At 42.7% G+C, this 12499-nt stretch overlaps 1 protein-coding gene across 3 annotated transcripts; it reads left to right on the top strand.

The window, feature by feature from the left end:
• Nucleotides 1–1171: 1171 nt before the first annotated feature.
• Nucleotides 1172–11344, top strand: LOC125545667 (endoribonuclease Dicer homolog 3a). 3 transcript variants are annotated; one of them, XM_048709689.2, is made up of 26 exons: nt 1172–1427; nt 1917–2022; nt 2126–2306; nt 2393–2506; nt 3514–3648; nt 3745–3814; nt 4386–4450; nt 4761–4892; nt 4994–5146; nt 5273–5447; nt 5616–5721; nt 5807–6002; nt 6093–6253; nt 6372–6590; nt 6722–6990; nt 7108–7379; nt 7483–7979; nt 8053–8150; nt 8371–8591; nt 8687–8896; nt 9004–9456; nt 9574–9855; nt 10060–10401; nt 10498–10651; nt 10728–10839; nt 10943–11344. In XM_048709689.2, exons 1-26 carry the CDS (start codon nt 1307–1309, stop codon nt 11136–11138), a joined length of 5040 nt encoding a protein of 1679 aa, XP_048565646.1. In that variant the 5' UTR covers nt 1172–1306; the 3' UTR covers nt 11139–11344. The 3 variants fall into 3 exon arrangements, with proteins under 3 accessions (XP_048565646.1, XP_087369875.1, XP_048565647.1); XM_087513749.1 differs by having other exon boundaries at nt 10728–10828; nt 10895–11003; XM_048709690.2 differs by having other exon boundaries at nt 1173–1427; nt 5810–6002.
• The last annotated feature ends 1155 nt before the right edge of the window (nt 11345–12499 follow it).

Raw genomic sequence — 12499 nt, 5'->3', positions numbered from 1 at the left:
ACGAGACCTATGAGACCTATACGGTGTCATATGCACCACATCGATGTTTTTGTTACCATTCAGAGCTATACCAAAAACAATTAGATTTGTTTTTTGTTTTGACATGAGTTGGCATGCTGCAATTTTCGATATGGGCCGCTAGCTCATTCCAAATCGAATCATTATAGCTATACTACTTTGTCGTAGCAAGTCAGAGAATGTGATTCTGGTCCGAAGACATTAGTTACCAGTGACCGCTGCACCTCCAGATCAATGATAGGAAGAAAAACCCAAAGTCTTTACCTCCAAAGCCAAAAAGAATTTGGTTCATCCTGATCGATTCAAAGCCCGTGCTATATTTAGGCACTGTAATTTATGCCGCGACGCGTGCTTATCTATTTTTTTGGACATGTCCCACATAAAATGGGACCCAACACAAAAAAAGAAAACATGATATCCCGTTTCTTTTACCGAAACATAGTGTTTGTATCCAAATAAACAAGAAATATCACAAAGCAAATGGAGGAGACATAAAGCATGATCTTCACCTACTCATGTATTCTGTGTAGCATGATTTTATTCGGAGCGAATTTTTGGTGATAAATAGCACACTTGTGCTCCACTTTAGGATGCGCCAGTGTGGAGCACATGGAAATCGCAACATTTGGTTGTGTCCTCTTTTCTTTTCTTTTGACAGTTTTGGTTGTGTCCTCTTGATTGAAGCCGGGTACTGGAAGCCGCACCTTTCGGCGTGGACCGTGGCCGGTCCGCCCGCTTTCTCTCTCTCCCGTGGTCGCGGGCCTGAATTACCGTGCACCGCGCACCACACAGGGCAGGAGGGACACGACGAGCCAGTGCAAAAGGAGCAAACGTCGCCACCCACCACCACAGTCCACAGGGGAATCACCAAGCGACCACCCCACCCCAGGCTCCCAGCCCCGCCGACCACCGGGCCCCGCAGGCCACCGAGCCCGTTGCAGGCCCCACGGGTCAGCCTCGTCGTGGCACGCGCCAAAGCCCCACCGCGCGCCACACAGGGCAGGAGGGACATGACGGAAGAAATTGGATTTAGGAAAGGAAAGGGGGCCGCGTCAGTGTCTGCTTCCGGATGCAGAAACGCGGCCGAGGGATCCGACCCCACCCGCCGTGACGCCTCCCTCCCCTCCCCATATAAACCGCCGAGGGATCCGACCCGACGGCGCATTCGCGGTGGGCCAGCGCGCGTCAGTGCCAAACCACAAACCCCAAAGCAGAGTAGTAGTAGTAGTACTGTGGTCTGTAGTGGGGGTTACTCCGAAGCTTGCCTCGTACGATTCTTCCCTCCCCCATGGCGGAGGCGGAACCGGAATCGGCGCCCGGAGGCGGAGAGGCCGGCGAGGACGCGATGGACGCCACCGGTCCCGCGCCGGCGCCGGCGGAGGCGGAGGCCGCCGCCCCCGTCCCCGACGGTAAGCAACCAACCTAGCCTCGCCTCGCCGCCTTGCGCGTCCCTCTTGGGGTTTTGTGTCCGCTCTCGGCCGGTTCGGGTTTCGCGGCTGCGGCGTTCCTGCCGATCAGGCCGCCGGGGTTGATTCGGCAATGCGCGTTCGACCCGGTTGATTGCGGCTCCGTGCATTCGCGTTAATGGCGGCGGATTGGCTTGATGTTGGAGCTTCCGCGGGGCTTAATCCGGGCACGCGGGCGCTTCCAGAACATTTTCCGGCGCCATTGATCTACTTCGGCATCTCTGCTCTGGGGTTTCTGCCAGTTGGGAGTTTCTGCGAGGGTTTTTGGGGGTTAAGGTGCTCCGGCTTTTCGTTTCTGACAGAACACGAGCACTCTGTTTCCCCCCCTCCTCTCGAGTTAATTTGATTCTGTTCGAATTGGTGAGGGGGTTTCTAAGGATTGGGGTTCGCCATTGATCTCTCTCGCTGAACTGTTTGTTGGATTTTGGGCAGTTAACATGAACCCTCTGAAGAGGCCATCGGAGTCGTGTGCTCAAGGAGACGAAGCAGACGGGCAGAAGCGGCAGAAGACGGAGTCTCAAGTTTTCACACCCAGAAGGTTTGGCACCATTTCTTTATTTTTGTTGCAGGATTATACAGTCTTGTATGATCAGACAAGAGTACTGTGCCTGATGTTGCTTTCTGATATTGAAATCGGTCAGATACCAGCTCGATGTCTTTGAGGTTGCCAAGGCCCGAAACACGATTGCAATGCTTGACACAGGAGCCGGGAAGACGATGATTGCCGTGATGCTCATGAAAGAGTTTGGGGAAAAGATGGACAAATCAAATAACAACGGGAAGATCATATTCCTTGCACCAACAGTTCAGCTCGTCACACAGGTTGTACTACTGCAGTATGTAGGCTGGTGACCGTCCATTCATCTTGGTATATGAAACTAGTATGTTCTGACATTTTGTTGCCGCAGCAATGTGAGGTGATTAAAACCCACACAGATTTTGAGGTGGAGCTGTATTGCGGTGCCTCGGGGGTTGATCACTGGACGCCTCAGAGATGGAAAGAAAAAATATCGAAATCTCAGGTAATTGCTGGTCCAGGCCTGTTGGTTCCTCATTTGTTCATTGTATCATGGTAACAATGCTTGTCTGAATTTTTCTGTTCATTATATCATACTACTTGATAACACCGGTAAATGCGTTGCGTACGTGCAATGCACGTTGATCTCAGGTAGAAAATTAATTGCATGTTGATATTAGGCAGAAAATTAATTGCATGTTAATATGAGGTAGGATATCAATTACGCGTAATTACATGGATAGTCTATATTTCGTATGTTATTAATTGCATGCTAAACATGTTGAGCGCTTGCCATTGGAGCAATATAGGCCGTTGGATTGACACTGTTTGATGTCTGAGATTTGTTGGATCATATTGGTATATAGATATAGACAGATTAAGGGGCTGTTTGGATTGCAGCCCTCAGCTGCCGATCCAAAATTTTGGTCGTTGACTAGGCTTGGCATTCTGTTTGGATGGGCACCAATTTTTTGGTGCGCCCAGCCCACCTCAACTCCTCCAGTTCAGTTTCACGCCAAATCATTGGCAAGTCTGGGGCGGCCAATTCTTACGCCAATTATTTGGCTTGCCAAGATTGGCAGGGCGTACACAGGCGAAAACCAAACAGCCCCTAAATGCTTCTGACTTGCATTGAAAGACCTTGACAGTTGATATCTAATACCATTGTATAACGATTTAGTCGACTTAACAAGCATATTCATACTTTCTGAGTCGTCCTCTGCTTATTTGACCAAGAAATAATTTTATTTTCATCTGTATTCGTTCTTAGTCTCCCTACCCCTTATTAACATACCATCGCTTGATGCGTCATCTGTGATAACTTCTGCCAATTCATCTGTGCGATACTGGGCTAACAAACAATACATCTACTACCACTTCATTCGTGCATTGGACTCGTACATAGGCCCATTTTCTTATACCTTTCTTAAATTTTGATCAGTGCTATGCTTTGTTTCATTTGTATGTAGATGCTTTTGTCACTTACTTTGGAGTGCCATTGAAACATTGCAGGTCATGGTGATGATACCAGATGTGTTGCTAAGTGCTTTAGGCAAAGCTTTCTTGAGCTTGGACATGGTTAGTCTTATGATATTTGATGAGTGCCATCGTGCAACTGGCAAACACCCTTATTCGAGAATAATGAAGGTATTGTGAAACACCAGATCACCTTGTTGTGCTGAACATTTCCTTTTTATAATCATTCTGAAATTGTTGTGTTCGCCATGGACATGTTTTGAGCAGGACTACTATCACCAATCTGACCACAAGCCAAAGGTGTTTGGTATGACGGCCTCGCCTGTTATAAGGAAAGGCAAGCATTCACAAATACATAAAATACTTTTTTGTTTTGCTACATTGCGTACAACACTGCATGCTTTGAATTGTTTCTACTTGCATGTCAGATATATTAAATAAACTGATGAACTTCGTGTCAAATACATAATTTAAGGTAAACAAGTGAATGCTAAACAGTAAATACAGTGGCATGGATAAACTTGATCGTAGACTATGATGAAAGGTCACTGTAACATTCTTATGAACAATAGCATATAGGTCATGAGCTAAATTACTAAACGTGACATGTGATTGCCAAGTGAAAGAAACATTAATCCAGAGAAGGAACTCTTCAAGGGCATAATCTTCAGTTGTATTTCTGCCATGGACTGTCAATATTTCTGAAGTTCCCTTGCGTCGTACTCCCTCCGTTCCAAATTACTCGTCGCAGAAATGGATGTATCTAAAATTAAAATACATCTAGATACATCCATACCTGCGACAAGTAATTCGGAACGGAGGGAGTAGTATCTACCATAGGTTTGATTTCCTTCTACACCCCATAAATCTTCTCTGATGATTTTGATTTTTCTTTGTCATCTTTATAGGTGTCTCTTCTAATCTGGATTGTGAAGTTCAGTTCACTGAACTGGAAAAGCTTCTAAATGCTAAGGTAGTTCCTATTTTTCTGGTTATACAAGGTATTTGCACAATATTCTAGTTGTGATCACTGCAGCATTCTATTTTTGTCCATTGAACTGCAAACATATAGAAGTGGGCATCAACCAATTGGCTAGAGGTGTGTGGGGTCGTGGCCCCTAGTGGCCCACCGCATTCGACCTAGTATCTGTTCTCTTTTAATTTAAAAGCCACAAGGGCTAGTGCCTGTGGATCTAGAAAAAAAACTCCAAACATATATCCATATCCAGATATGTTTCTAGATTGTGGCCTTCAACCTATATATTTCTGTTTTGCTTGAACAGATCTACGCTGTGGCTGATAGAGCAGAGATAGAGCTTTGCGCTCCTTCTGCAAAAGAAGTGGACAGATACTATGACCCAAAAACAGTTTGTTTCAAGGATTTGAGTGAAGAGTTGGGACTTTTGCATTCTGAGGTCTCTCATTTTAGTCCCTCCTCTACTGTTTAAGTATATGTTACTGAAGTTCAGTGGCTCGAGATTTTATTTCTGAGGACAATTAATTTTTGTTCGTGCAGTACGATGCGTTAATAACTACATTGCAGAATAAGCCTAACTACCAGAATAAAGAATCCGATGAAATAGCTAAAGAATCACGGAGGCGTCTATCCAATTCTTCAGCCAAAATCCTGTATTGCATCGATGATATTGGTCTTCTTTGTGCTAGTGAGGTATCTCTTAGATTCATTGGTTCTAATGTTTCATGTAACATGTAATGCAGTTTTTATCTTAATTTTTTAATCACTATTTGACATTTAGGGCATCACGCCATAGTTAATACTTTATGTTCCTTGTAGGCCACCAAAATCTACATTGAAAGGGGTCAGAGAAAAGGTTGGCTGAAGAAAGCTTCTGATGCCACAAATATTCAAAGTGTTGCAAATAGCTCGTTCCTGCTTGCAGAAATTTCAGTGCTTCATCTGAAGTTCTTTGAGGATATGTCATGTATAATTGACAAGCACCTCCAGCAAGGTGTGATGATGTGTAACTAAAACCAGCAATACCCTATTATTCCGATGATCTTTTTTGCAGCCTTACACTATTATGCAAAACTGTTGGCCGAAGAATATTAAATAAATGTAGCATTTACCACTAGATCAAGTATGATATATCATCTGTAATGAGTTCCTGTCATTTCAGGCAGCGATGTGCTTCTAAATTCTGAGAGTGGATGTGTGGAAGCAATTAAGACGGGTTATATTTCACCAAAGCTTTATGAACTCATCCAAATCTTCCACTCTTTCAGGTAAATACGCTACTTTTACGGTTTTACCTCACATGATGACATAGTTCTGCTCCTTTACACTGACATGACATGCTTCTCTTCCTAGCAGTAACTGTGATCATGTCAGATGCCTCATTTTTGTGGATCGAAAGATCACTGCTAGAGCCATGGAACGGACAATGAAGAAAATTGGACACCTCTCACATTTTACATTTTCTTCTCTTACTGGAGGGAGTTCTTCAGTGGACGCTCTGACCCCTAAAATGCAAAAGGACACACTGGATTCATTTCGCTCTGGAAAGGTTGTTAGATTCTGTCGACATTTAGAGAAAGGGAAATTTGGTCCTTGTGATCTGACATTTCTTTGTCTTCCCATTCTGGACTAAATGTAGGTGAACTTACTATTTACTACGGATGTCGCAGAAGAGGGTATTGATGTCACAGACTGCTCGTGTGTAATAAGATTTGATTTGCCAAAGACTACCCGTAGTTATATGCAGTCACGTGGACGAGCACGCCAGAAGGACTCTCAGTACATACTAATGATTGAAAGGTAAAATTTCACTTGGCTGTTAATTCTAGATTTTTTTATGCTTGTGGTGTTAAATGGTTGCAAAAAGGAATGGTGAAAAGGGAAAACAAAGAAGCTATAATTGCGATGTTCTTTGCAGGGAAAATGTTAAACAAAATAATTTGATATCTGCCATTTTGAGAAGCGAGAAGTCAATGGTTGAGACTGCTTTGAACAGAGATTCCGAGGATCTACTCCCTGGTTTCTTCCCAGTTGAAGAAAAAAATGAATACCTTGTAGGCACAACCGGAGCAAAAGTAACTGCTGGTTCTAGCGTTAGTGTTATCGTCCAATACTGTGACAAGCTTCCAGGAGACAAGTATGGTGATCGCATTTTTTAGTCTGGTTATTCTTGGCTACACATTTTACACCTGTAAATCTGCGATACCAGTTGTCATTTTGTGTGGAGGGCTCCAATTTCACGTTCTTACATTTCTGAACATGTCACAGGTACGACACCACAAAACCTTTGTTTGAGTTCACCAACTACGGTGATGGTTTTGTGTGTACGTTAACACTACCATCTAGTGACATGTTGCCACCTTTGGTGGGTCCAAAAGCAAGAAACAAGAAGAAAGCAAAACAGCTTGTTTGTCTTGATGCATGTAAGCAGCTGCATCAGCTAGGAGTACTTACTGACTCTCTTTGTCTATCTGTTGAAGAGCCACCACTGGAATCTGTGAACAAAACTGACGTTCTCACATCTTTGGCTGGTGTAGGTGAGTTATTACTAAGCTCTAAATGTTGTATATTTTTACAAAATATTTATTCCTGAGTTAATTGTGATAAAAAGGAACCTGTATTTCTGATGACAATCTTTTATTGCCTCCACGAAGGTACAACCAAACGAAAGGAGCTACATGGTACAACTAGAGTATGTGGGTTGTCTGGTACCTGGGCATCAGAGAGAACTGCTGTTAAGCTTCAAGGCTACAGAATGAAATTTCTTTGTGACCAAGTTGGTCAGAAATACTCCGATTTTGTTCTGTTAATTGATAAAACTATAGCACATGAAGCTGCTAATTTGGATATTGATCTGTTTCTACATGACAAGATGGTGAAAGCTTCAGTCTCTCCTTGTGGCCTTTTTGAGTTGGATGTTCAACAGGTCTGCTCAAGTTTGTGTTCTCTTCTTGCTACCATTGTTATCCCTGTTCTTTTTGTCACTTTTGATTAACATATGAAAGATTCATTCTGTTTTCCTCGCGTAGATGGAGCAAGCAAAGCTATTTCAAGTACTTCTGTTCAATGGTTTGTTTGGAAAGTTGTTCACTGGATCAAAATCATCCGACGTTCCGCGGGAGTTTATTCTCAATAAAGATGACACGTTTATCTGGAATAATCCAAATATGTATTTGATTTTACCTATGGATCCTACTGTGGAGTCCCATGGTATTACATGCATCAACTGGAGAGTGATTGATGAAGCCGCAACAGCTGTTAAACTTTTGAGGAAGATTTATTCTGAAGAAAAAATGAACATACAGGGAATACTTGATTTCGACCAAAATGATGAAGATCTAATTCATTTCGCCAACACTTCATGTGAGACTCATTTCCTTAGAAATGTGGTAGTGCTGGCAGTCCACACAGGAAAGATATATACTGCTCTTCATGTTGCCGATCTATCTGCCAATAGCACATTTGATGGTGTATCAGATGAAAAAGGAACAGAGTTCCGCACCTTTGCAGAATACTTTGAGAAGAAGTATGTTTGTTACTGCGCATATTCATGTGCTTGCTCAATCATAATATGTTAAATTAATTTATTTCATTTGCAGGTATGGCATAGTTCTTCGTCATCCCTCACAGCCACTACTAGTGCTGAAACCCAGTCATAGGCCTCACAACATTCTTTCCTCGAAGCTCAGAGATGAAGGTCCTTGTCTTTCCCTCTGTAGCCAGTTTCAGTTTTAGTCACTTTGTAGTTTCTTGAAGAATTATTACATAAATCATCTTCGTTTTTCATGCATCAAACATGATTAACAATGAGCTCATTTAATTAGACGGGTGCATTCGCCATATATCTTGTCCTCATTGTTCATGCTTTGCTTGATTATTTATATATGAGCCTCATGTCTGCTCGCTGCCTTTTCTAGGTAACGGTGAGAAGAAAAAGGGTGGCACATCAGATATAACTAAGGCAAACAACCGTGTTCACATGCCCCCAGAGTTGCTGATTCCCCTTAATTTTTCTGATGACATTTTAAGAACATTTTATTTGTTCCCATCTTTGATGCATCGTATAGAGGCATTAATGCTAGCCAGTCAACTAAAGAGTGAAATTTCATATGACGATTCTAATGTATCAAGCTTTCTGGTAAGAAATCGGCATTAGTATTTTTTATCACTTCTATACATTACGTTTATTGTGTTCCATGAAATGGACATAATCAATTTGCACATGCACTTCAGATTCTAGAAGCTATCACAACTCTTCGATGCTCTGAAGACTTCTCAATGGAGCGTCTGGAATTATTGGGAGATTCTGTGTTGAAGTATGTCGTTAGTTGTCACCTTTTCCTAAAATTTCCTAACATGGATGAGGGGCAGTTAACATCCAGTAGGGTTGATATAATATCTAATGCTGCACTTTATGGGTTTGGAATTGAACACAAAATACAGGTAAATTGTATCTCATTCTGGGCAATCTATACAAATGTTGCATTTGTTAAGTGGACTGTTAACATTATCACAGACTAATCCTGTAACTGGTGGCATGTGATTCATAGGGTTATATACGTGATGCTGCATTTGATCCTCGTCGATGGCTTGCACCAGGACAGCTCTCCATTCATCCTGTTCCTTGTAATTGCCGAGTAAATTCTGAGGTTGTCACTGAGGATATTAATGTGAAAGTAGGCCAGCTGTGTGATAAGGGACACAGATGGATGTGTTCCAAAACAATTTCTGATTGCGTCGAAGCTATAATCGGTGCATATTATGTAGAAGGTGGCTTAAGAGCAGCTATGGCTGTTCTCAAATGGTTGGGAATTAATGTTGAAGTTGAGGAAGAATTGATTGGTCAGTTCTTGAGTGCATCTGTGCAGACTTATCTTCCAAAAAATGATGTAATTGAAAAGGTTGAAGCAAAACTAGGCTATGTATTTTTGATGAAAGGTCTTCTGCTAGAAGCTCTTACCCACCCATCACTGCAGGAATCAGCAGAAGGATATTCCTACGAGGTAATGGCTGATGTTAGCATTAAATTTAATTTAGCTGGCTATTCATGTTGGGTGTTTTCAAATCTTTATTATTCAATTTTCTTACTGGAAAACACTGAATGCGTCTATTTGTTCCAGCGTCTGGAGTTCCTTGGTGATGCTGTCTTGGATATTCTTTTAACACGACATCTTTTCTCTAGTCATAAAGACACCGATGAGGGGGAGCTGACAGATTTACGGTCTGCATCAGTAAACAATGAAAATTTTGCACAACTCGCAGTGAAGCATAAGTTATATCAGTTTCTCCAGCATTCTTCTGGGAAATTACCAGAAAATATTACTGAATATGTGGATAGTTTAGAGAATTCTTCCACGGACAAACTCAACCTTTTATCAGATGCGGCATTAAGAGGGCCTAAGGTATGTTTCTCTTCCTTTGCCTTCGATGTGTATGATTTACTCAAGATGGCTAAATAGATTATTAGTCACATTTTTTATTTATGGGTATTACTGTTGTTAATTTTTTTATTCACCTTCTGTTTCATTTTCCAGAATCGTCGTGTACTAGTGTAGTTGACCACCTATCTATATTAATATCATAGTTTTCTTTCTTTTGCCCTGCAGGTTCTGGGTGATGTTGTAGAAAGTATTGCGGGTGCAATTCTTATAGATAGAAAACTTGATTTGGAGGTAGTTTGGGGTATTTTCAAACCTCTTCTTTCCCCTATTGTTACACCTGAGAAGCTGGAGTTACCTCCCTTCAGAGAGCTTCTCGAATGGTGCAACAAAAGTGGGTACTTTCTAGGAATTAAGTGTACAGATGGAATTAAGTGTACAGATGGAGACAAAATAGAGGCTACTCTGGATGTGCAACTCAAGGAGACGCTCCTTGTCAGGCAAGGTTGTGGCAAGAGCAAAAAGGATGCTAAAGCACATGCAGCTTCCATGTTACTCAAGGACCTTGAGGTACCCGTTTTCTGTTTTGTGCTTTCACTATTTTGACATCGTTTTGTTTTCAAGGTCCAGCAGTTCAACCCATCAATGTTCGATTTTCTTCTGCAGGAGGAAGGACTTATAGTACCAAAGAATGCAAGCAACACGCAACAGTTCCAGGATCGTCGTAACATTTTTGATGCAATGGATATACAACTTTCAACACCAACCAGGGGAAAGCGATCAGCTGGATCAAAGATAGCTGCCAGTCTTGATAAACCAGGTATGTTTTGTTTGTCATCCCAAGCACGAGTTCTTGTCAACTCACTGGAACTGTGTATAATGTCTCACTTACGCAGTGGACTGGCCGGTGAGAATGAGCAAAGGAGGACCCCGTGCAGGACTGTATGAGTTCTGCAAAAAGTTACAATGGCCAGCTCCTAATTTCGATTGTGCGAAGGTAGAACAAAGGTACTTTTGCCTCAAAGCTGTCTCTCCCTGTGATTACTGATGAGTGTCCTTCCAGGTAGCTTGTGTAAACTGACCAGCTAAATCTACCCATTTTCCGTGATAGCACGCCTACGCCTCAAGGTCAAGGGTTCACCTTCGCGTCAACCATAAAACTGCACATACCGAATAGTGATGTGATCAGCCTCACAGGGGATTGCTTTGCGGATAAGAAGAGCGCGATGGATTCCGCCGCACTGCTCATGCTCTACGAGCTTCAGCAGCGAGGGAGATTGCAAGTCCAGGAGATTCGTCTTCCCTGAGAGCCCCGTGTGGTGCTAGTAAATATTACTAGTAGTATTCCCTATTGACCGGGCAGGTTTTGAAGGTATGTGTGGCATCTTCCGAATAAATGGATGCTGAGGATACTTGTGAGAGGCAGAACACAGCTAAGCTGACCTGGCTCTGCTGCCAGTCGTTATGTATGTTGTACTTTGTTAAAAAGAAATGTATGTTGTGCTTGGCTTCATATTGGCTGAGGCAGGAAATGATGAGCCGAAGTGCTGCAAGTCCACTGTCTATCAGTACTTCACAGGCTCGGTCATTATATCCTGGATGATCCTTTTCTCTCTTCCTGCAGATTTAGGAGCCTGACGTTTCGCACGTATTTTCTCCTCCTTTTGCCAATAAAAACTTGGTGCAATAAGAAACATCTCAATGCAACAGAAAATTATACTACTGTATTAGGCAACGTACTGTTTTAACTACTGTAACACCGTACAAATACCATATGCACCAAAAGTGTGAAACCAATGCAAGACATACGCAGCAAGATCAACTTGAAAAGTGTTGTAGCATCAAAGAACTCGGTTTTAGTTTGCCACATTAAACAAAATTCATTTTAAATCAACAAATCCGTACATCACATCCTCGGTTTGACAGCTCCATTATGCCGGCGTTGATTTTGGCTGCTAAAGCTTTGTTGGTTGCGTGGAAGGCCATAAAACATTTTCATCATGTTCCTTCCATGAGCGAATCCCACGTAAGGGTTTCCTGCGCGGTGGATCCCATCCCTTGCCGGCGGGAGGGCTCCTGCTTTGTCTTTAGGCGTTTCTTTAGGTTTGTTTAGGGTTTGTGTGCTCAGAAAGATGAGACAACGACGTCTCTCTGAAGATGAAATGAAGTTCTCCCTGCTTAGTCCTCGTTCCGGTGGTGCATCTAGCTTCATCGAAGGGTGTGTGAACGCGTGTCTCTGGCAGAACTCGAGGGATTTGGTCAGTGTTTGTCTTTGGTGGATCGTCTTGGATTCGGTTATGGTTCGTCTATGTTTGTGCGTCTACAGATTGGATCCTTCTGATCTACGCTTCTTTTCATCGGTGACAGTTGTTGTTATGTTGTGCTGGTCCTTTGGGATTTTAGCACGACGACTTCCTGACTTCTACTACATCAAGGTTTGCCTGGCTACGGTGAGGCAGGGCCGATGGTGGCGGCGTGCCTTCAGCTCTCTCTAGTGTTTGTAGTTGTCGCTAGGTGGTCTATAGACATGAATGTCATTTTTATTGCTTCTTGTACTGTCGTGTAGCGCATCAACTCAGTCCAGTCAACCAAGCGTTGTGGAAGAATTGCTTCCCTAATGTCAGACAATCTATTTGCGAACTACCAAATTGTGTGCACAAAATGGTTT

The sequence above is a fragment of the Triticum urartu genome, chromosome 3A, assembly GCF_056163025.1.
Source record: "Triticum urartu cultivar PI428250 chromosome 3A, HENAU_Tu73, whole genome shotgun sequence".
Taxonomy (NCBI): Eukaryota; Viridiplantae; Streptophyta; class Magnoliopsida; order Poales; family Poaceae; genus Triticum; species Triticum urartu.
The sequence above is the reverse complement of the archived record's forward strand: the minus strand, read 5'-3'. Positions and strand labels throughout refer to the sequence as shown.

Bases quoted from the DNA above. Each gene is read 5' to 3' on its own strand.
- LOC125545667 (XM_048709689.2), top strand. From the start codon at position 1,307: ATGGCGGAGGCGGAACCGGAATCGGCGCCCGGAGGCGGAGAGGCCGGC. The intron at 2,307-2,392 runs GTTGTACTACTG...TTGTTGCCGCAG, and splicing joins CAGTTCAGCTCGTCACACAG to CAATGTGAGGTGATTAAAAC. The intron at 4,451-4,760 runs GTAGTTCCTATT...TTGCTTGAACAG, and splicing joins AAAAGCTTCTAAATGCTAAG to ATCTACGCTGTGGCTGATAG.